This window comes from Athene noctua, chromosome 18 (genome assembly GCF_965140245.1).
Source record: "Athene noctua chromosome 18, bAthNoc1.hap1.1, whole genome shotgun sequence".
Taxonomy (NCBI): domain Eukaryota; kingdom Metazoa; phylum Chordata; class Aves; order Strigiformes; family Strigidae; genus Athene; species Athene noctua.
Genome location: NC_134054.1, coordinates 10,711,656 through 10,737,262, shown reverse-complemented (window position 1 = coordinate 10,737,262; position 25,607 = coordinate 10,711,656). Strand labels below are relative to the sequence as shown.

The window sequence follows — 25,607 nt, the reverse complement described above, 5'->3', positions numbered from 1 at the left end:
TTCCTGCTTACTAAACCTGTGACAATAGATAAGCATATGTAGTTGAACAGTGGTGAATTTTGTGAGGAGAAGTCTTCTGTGTGTACCTTGGCATCTTTATATGAAAGTTGTTTCCTTTGACCTTTATTTATTTTTTAAAAAAATTTCATTTATTTTCATATGAGATTGTTTTTCCCTTGGTATTTTTAGTTGACAAATGCAAATGTTCCTCCCTTTTAATTTAAACAAAAAAGCCCAAAACAATTATCAGCTTCTTCAAATAAAACATATCTTTGGAGCCATCAAAACTCTGGTGTTAGAAGTTAGTCTACTCCACCCAAACGTTTTTAGGTAAAAACTTTCATTTAGTTTCCACGCAGGATAACAGAAAAGCCTAGACTTCCTAATGCACTATTTTTTATCATCAAGGAGGTTTGCTGGTCTGTAGGACTGAACATAAGACCCTGCTCGTGAAATACTGCTGATCTTACTGGCACGATTGTTTGTGCCACTGTATGGTGAGCCAGTTAGAAATGGTCCAGTTCCCTCACACAGAGTTGGCAAAACCTTTTTGAGGCAGGGGGAAATGCATGTGAAACTGTGGCCTGAGGAAACCGCTACCATATCGCTTCCACTATAATCCACCTAAAGGTAAATTGTCAAAAGCTGACACTTGTGCCTCAGCTTGCAGGAATTATTTTACGTGACAATATAAATCACGTAGGAGCATAGTTTGTTTGTGTTCATTCATTTGATTTTGAGCAAGATTTACCTGTCTAGCATTCCAGAAAAGTTAACTTTTTCAAGCTGGGAATCTGTAATTTAATTTTGTATTTCTTTTTTTTTTTTTTTTTTTCTTACAGTACTGTGTGCAAAAAACTTGGTGAAAAAGGATTTTTTCCGTAAGTAGCTGTTGAAGTTTTATATGTTTATAGGTGAGATAAATATTATGCAGATACTGTACATCAGTGTTTGTATAGGATCATTGTATTAAGATGTTTGCATTAAGGGGGCTGGGAGCTTTGATGTTTTCACACAGTTTTATTTCAGGGCTTCCAATTTCTTCTTAGGTGACACTTGTCACGGATTCATAATAATTAAAACATTGACACACTCTTTTTGGGAGTGGGAAACAAATTTACTCTTTCAGGCAAATCACATGTTTTTCAATTAGTGTCACATTTATTGATGTTTTTCATATAAGAACTTTTTGTCCAGCAGACAGATGTACATCTTAATTATTAATAATCATGTCATAATACTTACGTACTCTGAAATTATCTTTTAATTAATTTTAATAATGTTTTGAAAGAAGTGCTAAGAGGTGAATGAAGGAGGCAGAAAGGAATGTTACTGGCTGTGTAGGTACACACAGATCACCTGCCTGCTGCTTCCTAGATGGGAGTAGGAAGATCTTGAAAGATCAGACCTGAGCTTTGAGGAGAACTTGAAGGGTTGATGCAGAATTATGTTGTAATTTGTGATACTTCTAAAAGTTCCTTTATATCTGGGTTTTTGTACTGATTGCAAGTTTTCAGGTGTTTAGCAGTTTAATAATGCTTAAAAAAACCCCTCAAGATTTGAAATCTGTGATGTGCTTCTGTACCAAAGGACAAATCTCACAAGGTCCTGTTCCTCCCCTTCCCCATGTGCTTTGTCTGACACTTGTCTTGAGCCACTCTTGCTGCTTGACCAGCTCCATCATGAGTCACCTGAGGAAGGAGAACTGGTACAGAATTTGCACTACAGAAAATGTGAATAATATTTCACCACATTAGTTCCTTCATCTGACTCATTGGGCACTCAGCTGAGGGAAGGAGTCAGTATGGGGGGGGAGGAAAGGGATAGGACCGCATGACTTAGGGACGTTAGTGGTGGGACCAGCCCTTTTGGTGTCAGTTAATAGGTTGGTGAGAATAGCAGTTGCAGTAAAGCTAATTGTAGGCTGCTCTGGTCCTGCTTCTTTCCTGTCCTCAGCTGCGTAGCCTGACACCATCTTTGCACTGATTTTTGTTGATCAGCTGAACTTGTGTTCAGTGTTTCCAAGGTACTAAGCTGGCAAAAAATGAAGTAGAAAGCTAGCAGAAAACAAAGTGGAAAGTGGACCTCAAAAGCAAGAATAACCTCCTATACGTGATTTCCTGTAATACCAATAACACCCAAAATTGTGATTGTAATTAATCTTAAAAATAGGAGGAATGTAGATCTGGTTTATCTGTTTTTTGCCAAATTCTTTGTGTAGTGAGAATTTACTCAATCTTGAATTCGGAAGATTAAGGTGTTCAGATTTTTTTTCCCCAATGTGTTTGATTTAAACCAAGAAAAAGTTGTGTATGTCAGTGAAATAAATTGCTAATTTAGCCGTTTCCTGTGCTTAATATGTCATGTTATTCAAATTCATTAAATATGGCTCTCATATACAAATAAAAAGCAATTTCAAATAAAATATTCAAAAAACCTAAATGTGCAGTGATACAAGACTTTAAAGCATCCTGATCCATTTGCTAGTTTTTTTCTTTCTCTCCTCTTAGGACTTCCTGATCCATTTGCTAAGGTTGTGGTGGACGGATCTGGCCAATGCCATTCTACAGATACTGTGAAGAATACACTTGATCCAAAATGGAATCAGCATTATGACCTGTAGGTGGTAACAGTGATAACCAAAGGTTTGAAGTGAAATCCTCTACACAGACATTGTCAAATGTTCATAATACTGTCCTATTTACAGCTTTGAAAATATCCCAGAGTTTTTTAGTTTGAGTGAAAAATACACGTGTCAAAATACCATTTTCTCATTTCCCTCAAAATCTAAACACTACACTTGGTTTTGTAGTAATGATGCTTTACATGTACTATAGCATTATTTTACTGTAATATTTTCATGTTAAGACTTATGTAAAATGAAGCAAACAATTGACAATATTTCCCTCAAACTGCTCTTCACGCTATTTTTTGTCTTGCAGTGCTGTAGTGTCTTTTCTTCTGTGATCCTCTTGTTCAGCTGTCTCTCCTTTGTCATTTGCTGTCCCAAATGTTGTTCTTGCTATAAACTGTTACGTTACCATCACTTGAGCATCTTTCAGAGCTTTTGAGCAATATAATCCATATGGCATGTATATATGATGCTTTTCCTTTGTGTTTCGAAATCATAGAATATTCTGTATAATATAAGTTATTAAAACTCTTGTATTTTTATATAGGTTTCTTTGTGCATGCTTTATTTTCCCTGTCTTTTATTCTTTATCTTTTTCTGTGGGATAGAAGATGAGGAAGACAACACTTTTGCCTCATTGTATTTTCCTTTCTAAGGCATTGTTCTGATCTTATTTTTTCTGGTGGCTCCATTCACTATCCATATTACTAGAAATCAAGCATATTTACTTGTTGGCTTTAGACATCACCAAACCTAGAACAAGTCAGGTATTGGTACGCCGAGAGTTTCTTGTCCCCCTTTCTCCTAGTTAAGTAAAGCAGCCTGATGGATCTTTTAAGCAGAATGTGGAGGGCCTGGGTTAAAGTGATGTTTTGACCTACTCTTTATTTGAATACTCAAAAGTAAATACGTGGAGTCATTGTTTGCAATGTTTTAGTGCCGTATACAAAACATTTTCATTACTGCTTAACAAAAGAACATTGGCAGTTTAGTGAAATAATAGCACTTTCTCTGAGGAAAGCTATAGCATTATAGTTTCATTATTCAGACTCGGTCCAAGCTTAGATTCTGCATGCGAGATGGTAATTCATATTCCTTAGAAGAACTGATTTAAACCAAGTTTAAGTTCAAGTAGAAGTAATGGCTCTTTTTCATATTAAAGAATTCTAAGTTAGTTTAATTTTTAAAATGTTATTAAACCTATCAAAATGTTGATTTGTATAGAATGCAGATTTCGGACCTCTGCTTTTCCGCATCCTCTCCAAAATTGACCGTCCATTTCTGAAGATCTAGCTGAAGAATTTTTTTTTTCAACAGCAATTAATCCTTTATGCAGCATTGTAGATTTTACTGTTTCTTGCAGTTTGCTGCCACCAAAAATGAAAAGCCCCCTTTCTCTCTGCTTTCAACCACTTTCCCTTGTCGTGCACTGGCTTCATGTGGCTTCTGGGTAGATGGATTCAATTTACTTAACCCACAGGAAGGTAGCTGGATAGGGGAAAAAAAATGTGTCCGATTCTTTGCCTACTAAATGAGTTGCATTGGGTCAGTAACAGTGTGCCTGGATGAGTGTGTTAGCTTGCATCAGGAGTGGGCTGTTGTAGGGAGTCTCTCGATCATCCCCACTTGCTGGGTTTTTGCTTCCTTCGTGAAATGGCCTTCAGTACGTGAACCCAGTTTGCATTGGATGAAGCTGGACCACAGGGCGCATCCCCTGAGCCCCACCAGTGCTCTCTTGCTGCAAGAATGAAATGCAAGCACAGACTTTTACTGGTGTTTAGTTAGGCGGGCCCATTAATGATCATTAATGCATAGTTTTACAGGGGTAAAAGGAGAGTAAGTTGGAAAGGAAAGTGCTGCCAACATGACTTGAGTGTAAAGCCTTCCTATATATAAACTTTATACAGCCCGGGAAGGAATATTTTTGAAGAAGGAATGGTGGCTATCATTTGGCACTTACCTGTTACTAAATTCTGTGTCAAAAATGTCAGTGGTTCCGTGTGTCTCCCCCAGTATCTGCCAGTCACATCTGTTGTTTGAAGTGCTGTGGTGACAATGCAAGTAAGGACTTGACAGGAATGGGTTATAGGGGATGGCAAGCGCTCCATGGTCTAATGACTCTGAGACTTGGTTCCTTTCTAGAGAAGAGAGGAGCGGAGAACATGGGAAGCGAGAGAGGATGTTAATATGCAATAAGAGTACTGGGAAAAAAAAAGTAAAATCTTTAGAAAAAATTCTTTTCTGGTTATAATTTTAAAGAAGGATGAAGAGATGGTGTTTTCATGTTGTTTTATAGAACAAGTCGTGCTTGTATCTGGATACTGTAGTTAGCTTAGAAGCAAAACTGTGATTGCAGTCCACATCATATTATAAAAAGCAGAGATAGAAATTGAGTTTTTGGCAGAATATTTTGCTAGGGCAGATTTGGGGCAAGTCTTTTTGGATTGTCCAAAGGAATTTAGACCTGTGTGAAACATTTTTATGTGTGTGTGGTTTGTTTTTTGGGAAGAAGATTCCCTAAAAAACATAAGCTTTGTTTAGTTAGGATATTATTTTCAATATAAATTACTTGTCCTATAGGGAATACTACTTTGCTTGATTCTGACAGTTGAATTCCCTGATGACAGAGGTATACACGGCATTTTTAATCCAAAGTAAAGCGTTATGTCAGGAACCTGTAATTTGAAAATAATCTTCTCCCTCTCAAAATTTTCTTCATAATAATTTAACCCCTTTTATTTGTCTTGCCTGTTATTCCTTACTCTATGGAAACTTATTTCCATTTACAAGCATCAGTCACCTAGTCATCAGTTTCTATTTAAAACAGCAGTAAAAGATTAGATTTCTTTGATACAACTCACTGCCTGGCTTTTCTAATAGGAATAGTAACTGTCCTACTGCTAAGTACCTGATAGCAAACCTCATAAATTACAGGACTTAATCTTTTTTTTTTTTTTTCTCATCCTTTGAAAATAATAGGGTTTTTAAACTTCCTAATGTTTACCCTAACAACACACCATTGCATGGGAACGCTAGTCTCAGCCTTACGCCGCTTCCACTGTTACAGGAAATGCTTTGCACACCAAGCATAACAGATGGAGTCTCGGTGGCAGCTTGCCTGCTCCTGCCACCACACAGCATAGGAAATGAACCAGAGGAAGGTGCAGTTTTGGAGAATTTTAAAAGAAAAATCCTACTTTTTTTTTTCTTACTATGAAGATTTCTGCTGTTTTTTAAAAGATGGTAATAAGCTTGCATGCAGTAAAACCATCTCTTGGCTGAGTTGGGCTGATTGAAGTGTCCCCAGCCTGGAATTTATATAACAAGTTAACGCTGCTGCTAATTAACAGTTTCATCTATCATGTCATGGCATATGCAAATAGCATAGTAAGATGGATCTCTTGTATTTATGCAATAATGTCTGAATTAAGTTGCTAATTCCGAGGGAATTTTGTTGCTTGCTAACCTGATTCAGCATAATAGGTATTCTGTTGTGTAAAATTTTTTTTAAAAAGACAGCTGCAGTGTCATAAAGAACAAAAAAGCTTTTGCCTTACGTGGTTCTTAATTCAGATCTTAGTGTAAAAGGAAGCAGCTGAATTAGTTGCTTAGATTCTTCAGTCTAGATGGGTGTGTGTAAGGGGAGGGGGGAATCTGGGAGGCTTTCCAGAAAGAAATTGCCAAATAGTTGCTGTCTGGGTGCAGTTTAATGTCAGTAAAATACCATGCTTGCCCTGGACGTATTCCCCTTCCTTGTTTTTCAGTTGTTTGTGTTTTTCCCTATTGTTCAGGCCTTTCTTTAAAGCATTGAATAACCAGACTTAACACATTTACATTTACAGTCCTTACATTCAAATCATTTAAACACTACCTTAAACCAGCAGTTCTTAAACTTAACAAATTGCCTTTTTCTCTTCCTTCCCCTTTCTTCTGTTCTGTGATAACCTAGATCTTTCCTACAGCCTTCCCATGCTCACCTGTGCCCTCTAACCTACTCCAGCCCTCCTCAGCAGCCAGCCTCTGCCCTCAAGACATAGCAAGTCATATGGCCTATTTATCTTGAAATATATTTGTACCATCATCTCCACCAAAACCTAGTCCTGATCCCATCTTTACTCTGTGCCCTTCAAATCTGCATCCCCAGGCTCTGGCATGGACTTGTTGCTCTCCTTCTTTGTTATACCTCTCAAATCTAACCTCATCCAACCTCCACAGCTCATCTTCCCAAAATCTCCTCACTGCAGGTTCTAGTGCTGTTGACACCTTCACATTCTCAAGCCCCTGCACTGCCCTGGCAGTGTCACCTTTCTCCACCAGCTGTCCAACTCTACTTTGTCTAGTTATTGCTAATGATCCTGGATTTTTCTCAGGGAGAGAAGGCAGCATCTCTGTTTAGTGCTGGTTTAGACAATCCCATCCTGCATTAGACTCCTAAAGACCCATCAAAGAGCTCCTTGCAACAGCTTTGCCTTCTTGAAGTGGTAGTTTATACCGGTTTGATGAAACTGATGCCCTTTGCGTTTAGGGTGAAAGCATTTCTGGGTGGCGTTTGGCCCGTATCATCAGATTTGCCCATTCCAACTCAAGCACATCAGGTGTACAAGTCTCTGCTGAGCTTCTTTGGTGGGTCTGTTAGGAACATCTGGAGTAGAAGCCCACTTTGCTTGCTGTTAGCTTGGTGTGGCTGCTTTTACAGTATCTTGTAGGTTCAGCTCAACATTGGGCTGGGTAGCTTTGGGGAGAAGAAAGCAGCAGGCAATCAGTGCCACATGTCTATGCTGTGTTCCTGTCTAAGCCGCAGTCCCTGGCTGGTTCTCTTCTGACCATCCCAGAGGCTCAAACACCCTTCAGTTGCTACCAGAGATGAGAGCAAGGTCAGGGTGAAGGACAAAGGGATGATACTTATCATGATATCTTTTTGCACCCTCTTCTCCCCCAGTCTGAAAACAGCTGATGTCTCAAAGCAGAACACTACCATTATATTAGAAAAAAATCAGAAATGGGAAAATGGAGAAACAAACTAATTTGTCCAGGTCATAAAAAGAGTCTATGTGACAGCATGGATTAAAAAAAGGGAATTCCTGGCTTCCAAGCCCGAGCTCATACCTCTTGATGTTGCATTTTTTTCTCTTTCTGGAGGGAGTACATCTGGCTTGTGATCAGGAAGAGGTGTGTTTTTTTTCAGAAATATATTTTTTTTCCACTTTCTTCATTCTGCTTGTCTCTACCAAGCTGAACTCTTCAGGGAAAGTGTATATAACGCTATGGGGTTGAAAAGTCACTTGACACCAAACCTTCCTGAGTGGTATATTAGCTCAGAAGGAAATACCACCTTGGCAAACATAATTTTATTTAGACAAAGTAACAATTCTCCCTGTGTTTTAAAATTTGATTAAAATATTTTAGAGGTTTCCAGTATGGCATGTACTTGACTTTTGTTTAGAAGTGAAAGTGTAGAGACACTTTTTCTTAAAATTTCTGAACACATTCTTATCCAGACCCCTGTAATTTTACAGATGCACGAAATACGGGAGTTAAGAAAATGTATATGGAAATTGAGTTTCCAACTTTCCACTTCATTAATACTAATCCTGTTATCTCTGTCGAAGTACTGAATCTATGAAATAGATATTGGTCTGATAGGATAGCATTTAAAAAAATGGGAGTTTTGTGGTTTATTTGTTTCTAGTTTGGTGTGGGGTTGGGGTTTGTGGTGGTTTTTTTCAAGCTTATTCACTTTATTTTTTGGAACATTCTTTTTAAATAACAAATAAAATTCCTAGCTCGGGCTTTTATGTTGGAACTTTATTGCCAGATGATGTAAAACAAATGTAACTTATCCACCAAATGAATTGGAAATGTCAACTTGTCCTACCATCACTCTCTAAATGCAACCATGTATTTTCATGCCTGAAATTATGCAGAAATATAGATGAAACATTTTGCTATAAAGCCAACTAGCAGTTACTGAAATATTTCTTTTCTTCCTTTGGGGAAAAAAACAAACAAAACAAAACGACATTTTTATTTGGAAAATGCAGCTTGTCTTGCTTATTTCCTTTAAACGTGTGAATCAGCCAGGTTTGCGGGTTCAAAAATCAGAGTAGGATATAGTAGTGATACAGAAGTCCTCACCTGTTTGGTATGGATGGCTTACTGTCTGCATCTCAACCATGAGAACCTCACCCTGAAATGTTACAGTAATTCTTGGAAACTGTGTTGTATATTCAGCTGTTCTACGTATTATTCAAACTGTTCTGTTATGAAATTGTGTTTAACTATATACCTTTGACTTTTTTAAAGCAACAAGGAAAACTGGAAAATTCAAGACAGGTCATGATAAGTCTTTATTTTTAAGTGCACCTAACTTGTTCTCATAAGAATTTATTTTAAGTACATGAAACATTGTAGACTGCAATTGTGCACGTGAATACTCATCTTCATCTCTCGTTCCTTTATGCAAAATTGGCATTGTCAAGGTTGTAAGGCCAAAAATCTGACCTATATTATGCAATCAGTTTACTATTCAAAAATCTTGGCTTTTTTTTCTGTGCGAAGCTTGTGTTTTGTTTTGGTTTGGTTTTTTAAATGTGCACTGGTTATTTTAAACCATGCTCATGGGTATGTGCCTACAGTTAGGCTTTTCTGTCTTCTACTTCTTGGGTCAGTCCCTGTCTGCAGGTGGGAAAAAGAAGTTGCCAAAGTTCTGCTTTTTGGAAAAGGAAAAATGCGAGAAGTGTTAATTGAGAACTTACCTGATCATAGCTGCCGTTTTAAGCCATGACAGTTAGTTCAATTGTTTGGTTTGCCAACCTTGACAGTATCATTTCTATCTTTATGAAAATATTAAGATGTTTTAAATTGATAAAGTCTCAGTCAATGGGGGAGGTGTATTTAGGCATTGGTTGAGTTTGATCGGTTTTCCTTCAAAAACAAACAAAAAAGCACTTGGAAATAAACTGCAGAAGGCCAGAATTTGTGGTCTGGGAAGGGAGAACTACAAGCAGTTCTTGGCATCCAAGCCATAGTTACAAATTAATTTTCCTCAGCTTGAAATAACTGTAATAATTCAGTACTGGCAATAGCTGATACATCTTAGGTGTTTTGAAATTGTCCTCTGAAAGTTTTGAAAACAAAAACTAGCTCACAAAGTAATTACTTCTGAAGAACAAAGCTTCAACCACAAAAGCAAAAATAAAATAGCCCACAGTGTCCAGGTTTCCCCAAGTTAGTGAAATGCAGATCTAGGTTTTGCAAAGCATTTCTGTGGTAATGCTGTGAGGGGGCAGTCCATGTGTGAGCAGGAGGGGAAGGTGGCACATCTCAACCAAGATACTGTATGACCTTTTTGTAACGGGTCCCATTCATAATATGTAATGTATGTTATAAACAGGGCCTTTCTGAAGCTTTCTTAATAGTAAATTGGCTTCCCAGAAATTTAACTGCAGATGCGTAACTTAGGTTTGCTTTATATTTCCCCTGAGAGCTCGGAAGAGCTCTAAGTGAGGGTGACTTGAGTTGCCAGCGGTTGGAAGAGTAACCTGAAAAGCAGCAGCGGATGAAGTGCCGCAGAGGAATGCTAAACTGATAGTCTCTGTCCTGGCATTTGAAGCACTCTGCCTGCTAGCGCTGCTCACAAACTCACTGCCATGAGCACTGCCGTTCTCTTTGGTTAGGCTGAGCATAGGCATGAATCTAAGCACGTTTGTAACTGCTTGAAGAGAGCCCCGAACCTGTTCATGCTACTGTTTTAAACAGATTTCAGGAGACTGTGGATTCACATGAATGCCTTCTTCCAGAATCAGGATTTTAGGTTAGTTTGTATTCAAGTAAACTCCTTCATAAGACATGCTTTCATTAAAGTATAATGTGTACATCTTATCTGAAGATGACTTACTGGCTCTTGCTGATACAGTGCGTGTTAAATTTTTAATGTAATGGTTGATAATCTTTCTCTTCCCCAAGGTGATTTCTGGAGCATCTTCAAAGTATTCAGTAAGTGCCATTCACAGTACTGTTTTTCCACATTTTTCAGATATATTGGGAAGTCGGATTCAATAACAATCAGTGTGTGGAATCACAAGAAAATTCATAAAAAGCAGGGAGCTGGTTTTCTGGGTTGTGTGAGACTTCTTTCAAATGCAATCAACCGCCTTAAAGACACTGGTTGTAAGTAAGCTAAAGACTAGAGTTTCTTCTCTTTCAGACCAAACTTTCATGCACAGACTTTTGAAGAGTGACAGTTAATTGGTTTTTGCTGGTTTTTGTAAAGCTTGTATATTCCAGTGGGTTTGGTAGTTTCCAAGTGTTTTGTGGCTGAGGGTAGCACGAGTAGGTTAAAGAGTGTAACTTGCTGTTGGTGTTTCAACTCCTTTGCCCATTACCATAGACAGTGGTAACTTCAGTGCTGCTGTCTGGTCGTGGATTGTCAAGACAGAACTTACTGTGTTGCACTTCCAAAGGAAGATGGATTCTAATTACTTCCAAATTATCTTTTTATGACCTTCAAAAATGCAAATCTTAAGGGGTAAACAAAAAGGTAAATCTGTCTTGAAGCCAAATTTGTAGTTTAAAAATTAATGTGCCTTCAAAATTAATGAGTGAACTTTGTCATAAGATATTAAGTGCTCTGTAACACTCTGAGCACTTCATATTTACTTTTTCAAAAGTTAATTAACATGTAAGATGGTGTTTTCTCGTTACCCATTTACTGCTGAACAGATTTGGTGCAGTGTGATGCAAAAGTAGTGCTTGGCTATACAGATAACTTAAAAAGGAAAGAAAAAAAGTGGCATGGTGGTAGAGAAACGTTGTGAATTTACCATAAATACCAGGTTCCTTGGTGATAAAGGCATAACTGAAGTTCTCATTTTTAAATATTTGCACTAGATTAGTGCTTCAGCGCATTGCGCTTTGCTCAGTTCTGTGAAGTTCTGCCTATTTACTGTGGAACGTGTGGACTGATGCTGCAGGTTAGCTCTGTGCTGTACTAATGTGAGTGTTGAACTGGAAGTGCATTATGACAAAGGCTCCTCTCCACAAGGGAAGAGAGTTCAAACTACTTGCTACAATCCCTTCAGACATCCGATCTAGGATAATGTCATTTCCTATTCTGCAAAAGAGCTTTGTGAAGTAGGAAAAATGTTAAATCAAAAATATTCTAGTCTTGTTTTCTGATTTAAAATGATGAAAAATTAAGTCTTGGCTGAAGATTTTTAGTTTTGCTTCCCTTCCCCCATCTCCTGAAGTTTTGACTACCTTACGCTAGGCTGAGTTTTGTTCTGATGGTACTTCAGTGTGCCTTTCAAAGGCAGCAGAATGTTGTATGACTTGGGCTCTGTGTCCTTGTTTTGTAGATCAGAGGTTGGATCTCTGCAAGCTTGGGCCAAATGACAACGATACTGTTAGAGGACAGATAGTAGGTAAGTAAGGGGCTTTCTTTCCAATTTTTTTTCCAATTCAGTGTTTACTGCCGGAGCCATTTGTACCTCAAGCTAGAAGTGTGTATGTAGAGACTAAAAAAAAACAAAAACCAAAAAACCACACACACACACAAAAAACCCCAACCCAAACAAAACCAAAAAACCCCAATCAACAAAATAAAACACCCAAAGCCAAAAGAACCCCCCAAAAATCCCAAAACAGGCCCCTCCCCCCATTATGTTGGGACATAGATAATACCAAATTTATTTAGAAAGTTTTTAATTTCACTGTAAAGAATTGGTGACGGTTTGAACCAGAACTCCCTGTGAAAAACTGGATACAAATTTCTTGGCCTTGGAGAGTTCCAGCAAAGCTGTGCTTCCTGTAGGTTTTGCAAAAGGCTACAACATCTTGCTGTAACAGGAGTGAATTGCTGTCTGGGCTGACTTGGTCAATTCATTTTGTGTTTTCACGGGTTATTAACAAGTCTGTCACCAATCTCTGTAAAGCTGTGCTTTGTTGTTCTGCTAACTCATAAACCTTAAATAACTTAAGAATTAAAAAGAAGCTGGCAGATTGAAAAACCAGTATCCACATAAAACTTCATAAGCGCTCTGTTTTTGGTACATTGTAAGTAGTTTCAGAAGGCAGCGTTTCTAGCAGGTCGCTTAAGAAGTCAAAAAAAAAAAGTAGATCGGGGTAAGGAGATCTTTATTTTTATGGCAAGGTGTTAATAAGAATATTTGGACATGGGGGAAAGAAAAGTGTATTTGCATGCTCAGTTTTATGTTCAGTTCCTAGTTCAAATAATATCCAAGCAGCATTCTTGTTTTGTCAGGCAGGGAAAAACTATTGAAATATCAGTCAGCAAATAAGGGCTTCAGTGCATTTGTTTGCTTTTCTCAAAGTGTTCTGTTGAATAATACCTGTGACTTAACCTCTTGATGTTGCTCTAACCATCTGTCTAGCATCTGATCTGCAAGTGTTTGCACAGTATTAAGAGCAAGGTGGCACAGAGTCAAATGATGGTAGAGATGTGGCCTTGTAAGTGCATTGCCGACACTTCAGACTGTCTTGATTATTCAGTTTTCTGTGTGAGCTTGCACAGAAGAGTAAAGGAGAAAACAAGTAATTTTTCTGAGGCGTTTAGATTTTTCTAGGTGTTGTCAGTTTGGTTTGGTGTTTTGTGCCGGTATACCAGTCCCCTGATTATCCATGCTGTATGCATAAAATTTTGTTTGTGGGCTTCCTTTTAGGAGGGAGCTGAGCTCAGCTGAGAGGAGAGCTTGTTCAGGGTCTGCTCCGAGCAGCAGAGATCTGCTCTGCCCATAGCAGTCCCTCAGACGTGACAGTAGCAGGGACTGTACCCTCACACCCTGACATGCTGTCATGCTGCCCTCCAGAGTATGCAACATGCATCCTTGTCATCGTGACTCGAGAATGCTAATGTTAATTAAACAAGCAAAAAAAAACCCAAATCAGAAAGGTCTCAAGGCTGTTGGGATGCTGGGCAGAAAGCCTGGGGCAAATACCATGCAGTGTGGGCATGGCAAATACACTTCAGAGATAACTAGTTGTCAGAGATAACCAGTCAGCACTGTGGCCATAAACTAGACTGACCAGTTGGCTTATCCCGATATCATCATGAAAAGTGGCATAGCCAAAGCAGCATTAGCTCCTTCGGCATGCTGCTGGGGCTGTCCCTAATTATCAGGAGCTGCTGGATTGTGCACTGAACCTAGAAAAAACAAAGTTTGTCAGGTTACAGCAGAGATTGAGAACAAATCTGTATGTTCTGCTTTCCGCTGTTGTTATCAGAAAGGTCAGGTTTCCTCAGTCATGGCTGTGTTTTAATATAATCTATCCTTGGTAAGATTCCAGAGACTCGTCATTTTTTTTTTATTTAAATGGTCGTTATTCATTTCTGTATATTTTAATCTTTCTTCACTAGTGGAATCTCATTAATTGGTTAATGAACTGAAGTAGAACTAGATAATTCTACTGCAGTAGTTACATGGTAGAGAAATCTTGATTAAAAGTAGGGAGGCAGTATAAGTTATAAATATACTCTCAGTCCTAATGATAAACTAGCTTAAATTAATAGGCTATGCAAGATTAGAAAACAATATTAAAATGTAATTGATACCTTCAGCAGATGATAACCTTACAAATCAAGTGCACAGTGGGTATGCCTTTATAATTTGGGACAGGGAGCAAGGGGATCCTTAAATACCTGGGGTTATCTTCAAAGGGGGGAAGAAAAGGGGACGCTTGTGAGTAATGGATGTAAGGGGCACCTGAACTGTGTCAGGTGTCCTTGCAGCTCTCTTCTGTGCCACCATTTTATTTCTGATGTGGCGGTGCAGAAAAAATGAGTCCTTACTCATTATAATATGAAGCCCTGCACAAATTTTGATCCTCCCATAGGCAAAGAGGAGGTAATTGCCTTTGGTTTCATTTTTGTCTGTGTGTATTGCTTGCCAAACCTTGCCTACATGCAACAATGTGAACTTGTAAGGTGTGAGTTTTTTGCAGAATAAATACATCAGCTAAGATTTTTGTTTTGGTTGAAATCAAATTTAAATCTTTCCCTCTAAGAAGTTGCTTTATAATGTTAGTGTTCGTGGAAAACTAGGAGTTAATATTGATTAGGAATAAAGCAGTGAGGTACTGGAGGGCTCCCTGGGATGGTCTGTTGGAGGCTGAAAACCCTAAGCTTCAAAACATGTTGTTGTTGAAAATCTGGACTCTGGCAAAAACTACCAGTACTACTACATCTTTTTTAACTCGTCACCTTGAGAAAAGTTTGGTTGTGTCTAGTTTAAGGTCTGTAAGTTTATTTTACTGCATCCATAAATAGGACTTGAAGACAGTTGTCCAGAGGTACAGTAGTGTCACCTCAAGAAATGTGTGCCACAGCACGTATTGAGGTTTTTAAGCAATCATTTTATTGTTAAAGGCAAAACAAAACATCAAAAAAAACCCCCAACCCCACAGGAACACAAGTACCATAAATTATCATATTGGACACTAGCAAATTATGATATTGGGAACAAAAGCTGCCTTAAAAAAAATAATTTGCTGTCATAATCGTAGTACAAAAGCTTCAGGCATAAATATCCATTACAATGAAACATGTAAAAAAATAAAATTAAAATTTAAAAAAAAGTAATACAGTTTTGCTGAGGGCAGTAAGGGCTTTTCAGGGTGCTGAGCACTGCTTTGTGTGAGAGCTGCATTTGACTTCATACCACTGGTGTTTGAAAGAAGCCAATAAACCAAACGTGTAGTGCTTCTAGGAGTAAATTTTGCCTGTTTTTTTTTTGCGTGTGTATACCTGTGTGTTGAAGCCCATGTGTACACAGAATACATAAGAAGGAGTCAAAACCATCCAGGAATCTCGTATTTTAGCTCCATTAGCAGTTCTACTGTTAGCAGTGCAAGTGAGGCACTAGCAGTGTCCTGCCTGCTGTCCCAGCAATGCATGAGGTTAGCCACCCTGCTGCCACCAGGTGAATGTCACAGTCCATTTCCTATGGAGAAAAGTTAATGACAGCTTCAGAGTTAACTTCTTTTCCTGCCTTAACTTGCATTCATATTTTTTAAGCTAACTTTTTTGAAGACGTAGAGAATCACACGTATGAAAACATACACTGTTTGTGTGTAACTTTTATTTGTGGGAAGGAAAAAAAATATCAAGAACATGGATCAGTTTAGTCATCCGAGTACCATTTCTCTTTCAAATATAACTGTAATTTGCATTCAGATGTCACATCTTTAATAATTCTTTTATTATCTTAATAGTAAGTCTTCAGTCCAGAGACCGAATAGGCACAGGAGGACAAGTTGTGGATTGCAGTCGGTTATTTGATAATGATTTACCAGATGGGTAAGCTGACATCACTGTGATGTAAATACCAATACAGTTTATACAACAGACTTCTGTAGTAATGACAAGTCAGTGTACAAATAGCTTAACTTGTTTTTAATCTTGCACTCAGAGTTCTACCATTTTGAATTTAGGAGGAGGAGACACACAGAATAGAATAGTTTGACCCTTGTCTTGCCTCTTCTTGGGAACCAGGAGGTGGCATATATGAATAAATGCATTAAAAAAGCACCAAACCTTGTCTGAGAAAACATATGCCTTTCAAATTATAGAACTGATAAACTAATGTTAAATCACAGCCAGCAAGCTGACTTCATCCATGTAGTAGTTTCGTAGCAAGGTGGTGAACACACAGGCCTGGCTGCCTCCTTCAGCGCTGTGCAGAGGCATACACTATTATAAAAATAGATCACTGTTTCTTCCATGTAAATCATAGCGAAGAAAACACGATTGGAAAAGGTAATGGAGCCTGAGTTCTTGCTGTATTTACCTGCCAAAGGCTGGGTTTAGGATTTTGATTTGTCCCTGTGAGAGTTAATGACATCATTAACACCTAAACCAGTTTAGTGAATACAGAAAAATGCTCTGTTTTAGGTTCTGGTGCTGTCATCAACTTTTTCAGAGCAAACACAGACCTTCTGAATGTGATTCTTGGCAGGTAAAGACAGGAGAAACTTGATTTTTTAGATGATGAATTTTGAAATGTAAATTATCATCTAAGTCCTAAACAGCATTCTTTTGTTCATTTGGAGTCCGGAGAAGTCAAAAACATTTTTGAAAATGCTTCTAAATTTTCACTTCAAAATGTTCCTTGTATAAATATTGCTTACTTCATTGTGTAACTGCAAAGCTAGCTGTATAGCTTTGTGTATTTTGGAGTGTAAAAGTGATCATAATTAAAGTCGTGTTATTTGAAGGTGACTTTTTAATGAAAGCAAGTAGTGCATGAAGATATATGAAAGCACTTAGTAGAGTCAAGTGGTCAAAAGAAGTTAGATACATTATTAAACGTGATGTTTTCAAGAATTTCTTTACATGGCTATTTGGATTTAATTAGAATTCAAATAGTTATTGAATATGAAGGTGTGATATTGTTAATGGTATGCCTGGTTTCAAGGGAGGAATATGTAAAATCAATTCTGAGTTGAACTTTCAGTTGTTTCCTGTTACCTTGTTCAGCTAACATGATTCATAATAGTGTAAGTCTTCCTGAGTTGGCATTTATGTTGGAAACATTTTGTGCCCTGGTTTCCTGGAAATACCACTCATTGCCTTATCTCTCAATGTCTGAATTCTAGATGGGAGGAGCGGAGGACTGCTTCTGGAAGGATCCAGTATTTAAATCATATTACACGAACAACTCAGTGGGAGCGACCAACACGGTAAGCAATTGTTTAGGACGCAGTGCGTATGATGAAGTTTGATTGCTGACCAGGAGTGCTGAGCACAAGTGATTCTAAGTGGCTCTAACATGGGTATTCATTCCTCAGAGTCACTCTACAAACACTGTATGCGTTTCTTCTCTAACATCCAACTCCTTCACTCTACCTAATATTTAACTCAGAACAACCATTCTGACTAGATTTTTTTTTTTTTCCTCACTCGCACTGGCATCTTTGTTTTCTTGTAGAGCTGCTATGATAGAACTCTATAAATACAGACATTACAATGTGCAGACATCATAAGGGATGAAGAAAAGATCACGAATAGCTGGCAGATGTTGTCTGTGTACATGCTATGACCATGTAATCCAGAAATTTTAAAGCTGATTGTTACAGAGTATATTTCAAAATCATTACGATCACCTTTGCTAATAAATGTGTGTTGTGAAGCTGTTCCTCAAACCAGTTCTGGTGCCTGAATTGTAGACAGTGTCATTGCATATTTTTCAGACTCTTCTGCAGACTGTCTGTGCCTGCAGACAGTCTCTTCCATCCTCAATAAATATTATTCCAGTCTCTGTATGGATATATTTGACTTAAAATAATCTTTACTGTTATCGCTGCCAGCTCTGATATATTTGCAATTTTCAAGTGAGCTTTTTAATTTACCTAACTGTATTTTTCCTGGTATGTTGAAATACCTATTCTAAGCTGTAGACACATTTTCAGTAGAAAAACAAATGCAAGATATATAATTTGTTAGGGGAATTTCCTGCATCCTTATCAATCCCCCTTTAACCCATTTTAAATCCTTCTGAAAGTAGCACTGAGATACAAACCCACATAATTCAATGTTTCCTCTTGCAGTCGAGCTCTCAAGAGCAACTGGTTTTTATCGTGCTTAGCCCTTTTTCATCATCATGCCTAGTAACTTTCCTTAAAACTTAGAAGGAATAACAAGGCCTGATCACTTCCTCAGCTATATGAAGACAAGGTGAGAAAGTCTGGCCTCTATGATGCTCATTTAAATAAACAAAAATAATTTTACTCTTGGCACTCTGTGTAAGAAACTAATCATGTGAGCATTTGATATGATCTTGATCCTGCAGCATCATATACTGTCCTACACACCTGAAGTTGAGGGGGTTTACTGATTACTCCGGGATGAACCAGTGAGTGCAGAACAGCAGCTTTCTGCCTGTCAGTGAGGTATCCTGCTCGACAGGTCAGCTGCTAGGTTCCACTGTCCACAAAGATTTTCTGAGAGCCCTTAGATGAAGCTTCTGTGCAGTGTGTTGTGTAGCCCCGTGTCCAGCCAGCAATGCAATTATCACATTTTTTCTGACAGGCCAGCATCTGAATACTCCAGTCCAGGCAGACCACTGAGCTGTTTTGTGGATGAGAACACTCCAATTACAGGAACGAATGGTGCGACCTGCGGGCAGTCGTCGGATCCCCGGCTGGCAGAGAGGAGAGTCAGGTCACAGAGGCACAGAAATTACATGAGCAGGACACACTTGCACACTCCTCCTGATTTACCTGAAGGATATGGTATGCAAATTAATTTTTTTTTTTAATTGTAGGTCCCAAGAAACTGGGAAAATGGGTTGTGTCTTCTTGTATATTAAGAACCTTTTGATTCCTTAGTTTGGGGAAATCAGTTTTTGTGAGTGTTTTGTATTGCAGTTTTTGTTCTTATAGTTACTCATGTATTTTGATTTCACAGAGCAAAGGACAACTCAGCAGGGTCAGGTCTATTTTCTGCATACTCAGACTGGCGTTAGCACGTGGCACGATCCAAGAGTACCTAGGTAAGAAACAATGGAAGTAGCCTTCAGGTGGCAAATCAAAACAGTTTAAGCAGTACTCTCCTCAGTTTTCTCTGTCTAATACTATATTTCTGACCCTTGGCCCCTAATATATGATTTTAACAAGTCATTCATCAAAATAAATTAGTCTCTCTTGCTCAGTTCTTCAAGTTGTTATTTTGCTGCAAAGATGGAAATTCAAGAAATAAGTTATGGTGGTGTTTGGAAAACAGCTATAGTTAACTGATTCTAGATCTTGCATATAATTATAGCCAAGTCTAAGTTTTAATACTCTGGAAAAATAATGAAACAAAGTAGGATCCTGAACACGTCCAAAAATGTAGATTTATTGAGATACTTCATTGAAAACTGAGTTGGTTTTGATTTTTAATTCAGGCTTCGGAAGTTAACAAGACTTGAGCAACTGACAGTATATATTTATGAAGAACAAACCTTGTGACATATAGGCTGGACAAATGTGATCATTTTTGATGGCGGAGCAGACAAAGGGGAAAACCTGGAAAATCTAGTGGATGCCCTTGTATGTTTTACTACTATCTATAGTGAGCTACAGCCTCATCATCGAACTAGCCTAAGTTTATTTGTCTGTGAGAATTATTGCCCCATGTTCAGAATACCAAACCTAATTTACTCAAAGAATGGGTAACTTGATACATTTTTAAGAAACTAATTGGAGACACTCGGTCATAAAAAGCCTGGAAGCAGAAATGGTGAGCTGTTTGAAGTGCCAGGATGATGTTTGGGGTTTTTTTTAATTTTTTTTAATTTGAATATGGTAACAAACATTAAAAATGCACAATTTTTTTACAGCAGGCTTCCTGTTACAAAGCCAAAATTAATATTTATTTTCTTTATAATGCTCTAACATGGATATTCCTTGAGCAATCATATAGGTGCTTTCAAGCACCTCATTAGCAGTGTATAAATAGGAAAGAATATGGAGGAGAGAGACAAATGGATAGAGAAGCTGTGAGAGACTGACCTGTGATTGAAGTACTCAAACTGCTATTTCTGTTGCAGCTATCTCAGCACTGAAGAGAGAATAAATCTGAAGTATCCTTTTAGTTTAGTGTCCTTATTTATACAATACACATGTACATATTGTACATGATTGTTTATGTGATTATTTCTGATGTGTTTGAAAGGAAAGAAGGATAATGGAAATTACTGTTAGCTTCTGGTTGTTCTTTAAAAAAAAAAAAGAGAAATCCTGTTGAAAATAATAGCTTTCTAAAGTCTGTGGATAGTGTAAAATAGCATGTGTAGTTTGACACTGGCAGCCAGTGTTGGCATCTGAGAACTGTAGCAACTTTGTCGGTCGCTGCTGGTGTTCATAGCAATGGAAATGGATATCCCAGGAAAGACTAAGTGCCTCATAGCCATAACTTCATTGCATTTTTGAATGATTCTTTTGGTTTTATTACTATTTTTGTGTTACAAGAATATACTTTGATGCATTGTCTGCAGACTTGAGGGTGCAATACAGCTGGCAGTTGAGTATTGGGAAGTCCATGACTTGTGTATTATACAAAGCTAGAAACTGGACTTCTCTTAAAAAAAAAAAAAAATCGAATCCTTAAGTTTCTGGTGTAATAGTTTTGTATGAAATCTAAATTAGCACTGTTCTTAGGTGTGGCAGCAGAATCTGCATTGAGTGTGTCTGAGAACAAAACTTGGCTGTTTCTGAGGAGAAAAGCTTTGTGTCGTTTCTAAGGAATATTGTATTTTTATGCTAATATGCCACAGTCATTTAGTTAATAAAAGTGAACCCCGAAGTTCAGCAGAGTGTGTATATGGGCAGTATCAGCAGAAGTTCAATCCCAGAGCCTTGTTATTTCCATTAGTGGCTTCTCAGCCCTTGAGTCCCTGCAGAAGGCATCTTTTTAGCCAGTCTGTCCTTCAGGTCTTTCCTCCCCTCAGCTCACATGATGCTGGGAGATCTGAAGACTTACCTCACACTGTCAAGGGCAGCTCTTTTTAAAGGTGTATCTGAGGTGTGAACTATATACATGAAAAATCAGTAAAATGGACATTTTTGAAGACTAGTATTTATTTTCAGCGAACCTCTGGAATGAATCTACATCTTCCTACTTTCAGCAGAATTTTCTTGAGACCAATTAAGCTATCTCTCCATTGCTCAGTGCAGAGCTGAGTCATTGTTAATATAATATTTTATTTTAAATATTTTGTTAGAGAGCTGTTTCCTTCCCACTAGCACTTGGGATTTTGGGGTAAAACTGTGCCATACACACATATCCCATGTGTAATTCTTCATGGAAAGTATAACTCTTCAGAAATATAGTTTTGTTTTGTAGGACTTTTTAAAGTGTGATTCAGAGTTCCTTACATGACTAATGTTGTTTTAAAAACGTTTTCTGTCAGAATTGGTGTAGAACCGCAGTTCCATTTTGGCAAATATGGCAGTGGTCTTTATTTTTGTTTTAAGCCTGTATTAATTTACCATCTGAAGTTAGTTTGTAAAAATGAAGGTTATTTGATAAGAATTTTTCTTCCCCATGGCATATGTTCAGGGGTGTGTGATTTTTCTTTGGTGGGCTTGCACCTTGGGAGTAGAGATTCCAGCTGAACAGATCAAGTTTCTGAAACAATACATTTTCTCAGACTTCATGGAATTGTTCTGTTACATTTACGCTTGTTTGGCTCAGAGGCCAAATGCTGAGGTATTTTTCATTTTATATTTGTTTTCACAGGGATCTTAGCAACATCAATTGTGAAGAGCTTGGTCCACTGCCTCCTGGATGGGAGATCCGAAATACAGCAACAGGCAGAGTTTATTTTGTTGACCATAACAACAGGACAACGCAGTTTACAGATCCACGGCTATCTGCTAACTTGCATTTAGTCTTAAAGTAAGTCTTAAGTCTCAGGCACGTGTTGAACATAACAGAGGAAAGAAAGTGACTCTTGAGGGGTGCTAGATTTTATATCAAGATGTATTCTGCCATTCAATAGGAGTTAAAGTATAGTAGTGTTGTTCTTCAACATACTACCAACTTACTGTGTTACATAGCAAAGAAGACAGGTTTGATATTTCTTTAAAAAAAAATCTCTAGCAGCATTTAGGCAGGAATGTGACTATTGTGATGCTGGGAGATGGGGGCAGCAGGAGAGGAAGCAAGTGCTGTCTGCTGGAAAAGATTGGTCCACAGAATTTTTTTAACAGCAAGAGACACTTTCTTTCCTTTTCTTTACACTTCATACTACTTTCAGTCATGGAGAACTTGTTTTAAAGTAGGAGGTTGCATTCAGTAGCCACTGGTGTGAAATACTGATGAGTTACCTAAGGGTGCACAAGTACCCAACTATTCTGGAATAAAGGAGAAATAATTCAGCTCCTACCTTCAGTTTTAGAGTAAGACTAGTTGAGATGTTCTCAAAATAAGACCCCAATAAATCAACTCAGGTTTTTTACAAAAATAATAAAATAGGAACCGTATTTTTCTGCCTTAGTGTTGTGATATCACATTTTCATACTGCACTTTTAAAAAGAGAAGGGGAAACTCAAAAAGAATTTTGGCTCTTGTTTTTATTCCCTCGGCATTCATTTCACACTGGGGAATTTTCTACTAAAAATGGAAAACAAAAAGCAAACAAACATTTCTTTTTTTGCGTAGACACAGCTATCGGTTTGTCCAAGCTATTTGGGAGTTTGACTCTCTCGTTTCTCCTACTAACACCTTTTAAGACTCTTGAAAAACACCCGTAAAGTATTGAGTAGGTGTTAAGTGGAAGAAACAATGAAGAGAGTTGGTTAGATAGAAAGTCATGCAGCCCTAGGCAAGGAGTAAATAGGAGGAATAGTCCTTTTAAGGAAGTGAATCATTGAGAAGAAAAGCTGAAGGAAAAAGAAAATGGGAACAAGCACTGAAAAGACAAAACTGAGGAACGGACAGTAATATCCAGGAGCTCAACATATCTTTTGTGTAATACATAAAGCTGGCTAGCCTTTGTCTGCCCAATATACATTTGAACTTAACGCTGCAAGAGGGAGAAGAGTCTAAATAGTCACGAATTTTGTTTAGAGAAATCATTGGTTATATACGTGTGTATTACAGAACTTCAGTAAGCTCCCATCATCCAGACACTTTTAGTTCTCTCTTTTTTTTTTTTTTTTTAAATTTAAAACAAATCATTACTAATTTTAGCTGAATTAAAATTGGTAGTTTCAAATGAACATAATCTTGAAAAAAAACTTATCAGTGGAGGAGCATGTTTGTGTTTGAAACGCAGGAAAGTTCATTAAATTAATTCAGATTAGATATTTTACCCAAAGAAAAACTTCAGACCCTCTTAGCCACAACAGTGCAATTCTTAAACTGTAGAAAATTCAGTTAACTGGACTATATTTGAAAAACTTTCATAGGTAGGTTTATTTTTAAATGCCAGGAGGGTCACAGTGGTTCGTTCTACATGTATTATGGAGGGCAAATAAATAGCTAGTTTTGTTATCTAGAAAATCCAATTTGACTTTCAAGTTCTAGAATCACAAAACTATTTTGCATTTCTTTTAAACTTAAAGTACTACCACAGTGTGCTTAAGTTTTTCGTTTGTACATCTGTCTTTCATTAGGGAAGGATTTCAGAAATTCAACCAACAGTGTCATCAGCAAAGTCTGCTGCCTGATAAATCTTTTCTGGTGTTTATTCTTTTACTGCAGCAAACAGGATATGTGAAAGCTTCTCCCACCCCCCCACACCCCGCCTTAAGCCCACCTCCTTATTTGTTCTTTTTTTTTAAAAAAAAAAAAGGTTTGCCTTAGGCCTGTTATTTTGTAAATTATCAGAGAAATAATTTTAGTGTTTGGGTGGGATGGGTGTGATAGTGCTTTAGGTTCAAAGGTGTAACAAAAAGTTTATTCTCAGTGATACTGACTTCTCTATCGAACTGAGTAAAGCAGTTTGTTCTTCCAGTGATGACGTTGTAAATTATGAAAATAATCACACTTGTTAACACAGTTTTGTTTGAAAATATTGACTAAGAGTTTGTGACAGGTTTTGATAGTTATGGCACCTGAGAAGTACTTAGATTCTTACAGCATTATACAGAATCAAGCATAGTCATTCAGCTGTGAAAACAAACTAAGAAATTAAATTGAATTACCTTAAGCACTGCAGATAGTTCAGCGAATACTGCACTGAATATTTTTATCTCATATGGAGGGTGGCATTATATATTTCTCCTAGTACTGCCCTATTTTAGATTGGTTTAATTGGATGCATAGATCTTAAGTTCATGCTCACTTCAGAGTTTACATTTTCTTTAAGACTGACATTGACTGGCTTTGTGTTTAGGGGATTTTTTTTTTACTCCTGTAGGTAACAGGAACATATGCTCACTTTAGTATATAGTTATGACTTTCTGGTAGGCATATACAAGGAATATTTTCACATGCTTGTCCTTATGGAATTAGAAGGTTCAGAAGATAGAACAATGATTTTTGCTTTAATATGTACATCAAGTAAATATAGTTTGTGAGATTCGTATTTAAAACTAATCACAAGTAAAAAGGAATTACTATGCACGTAACACAAATGACATAGAGATGTGTTCTGGAACCACATTCAGTGTGTGTCTCTAAAATATTGTAATGACTTGGTTTCTCAGGAATGACTTACAATAAACTACTGTCATTTTAAGACCAGTGTGAACAGCTTGCAAATAAAGTTGAGATAGCCTCTTTTTTTTAAAAAAAACCAAAAAACAACAAACACACGCCCCACACACACCCACACCCCCCCCCAAAAAAAAAAAAACAACAAACAGAAGCAGACAGTGTAACACTGTGAAACGATCAACATTCATTAAGCTAACTTCTGAAGTTCTGCATGCTAGAATATAGTAACAGAGTAGGATTTTTGTGCGTTATTGCCGCCTTAGAGCCCAGGAGTAAAGAGGTATTATTAGTGATATTAAGCTTTGAGTTATTGCTGAAGTAATCTACAACGTGTGCCATAGCAGGGGTTTCTAAATATTAGGCTTGTGAGCCTACTGATAAAGATTTCCTGGTCACCTGGTGTTAGTTTCCCTTGAGGATGGTTTATGCAAAATTGCTTTAAATAGAAGGTTTGCAAATAACAGAATAGCTATTCAGAACCACGAGGCAAACTGGGAACGCCCTACCCCTTTTTTTAATTGCCAATTCTGAATGTTCTTGTGCTGAAAGTCTGCTGGAGGTGATTTTTGGGTGGCTGGGAGAGCTTTCTAGTAGACCTTGTTTCAAAACAGACAATAGGCTGAAATTTTAAAATATACTAAAACTGTGTTTGATCCCATCTAATATTTTTTTTGGTCTTTGATGTTGAAAAAACCCTATTTATAATATTAACATTCCACTGGAAAACATTCTGAATTTCTTATTTCTGAATTTCTTACTCAGAAAACATTCTGAATAACCTTTTTTATTTATCCAGTAAATTTAGGGTATTCTTAT

The 25,607-nt window shown here is 37.6% G+C and overlaps 1 protein-coding gene across 1 annotated transcript in view; it reads left to right on the top strand.

The window, feature by feature from the left end:
• SMURF2 (SMAD specific E3 ubiquitin protein ligase 2) overlaps positions 1-25,607 on the top strand; it is a 67,326-nt gene that overhangs the window by 27,879 nt on the left and 13,840 nt on the right. Inside the window, exons 2-10 of the mRNA XM_074921816.1 lie at positions 843-881; positions 2,511-2,619; positions 10,668-10,801; positions 11,989-12,054; positions 15,860-15,944; positions 17,243-17,326; positions 18,675-18,877; positions 19,053-19,137; positions 21,867-22,025. Coding sequence (XP_074777917.1) covers positions 843-881; positions 2,511-2,619; positions 10,668-10,801; positions 11,989-12,054; positions 15,860-15,944; positions 17,243-17,326; positions 18,675-18,877; positions 19,053-19,137; positions 21,867-22,025 — 964 coding nt within the window. The remainder of the gene's footprint in view (positions 1-842; positions 882-2,510; positions 2,620-10,667; positions 10,802-11,988; positions 12,055-15,859; positions 15,945-17,242; positions 17,327-18,674; positions 18,878-19,052; positions 19,138-21,866; positions 22,026-25,607) is intronic.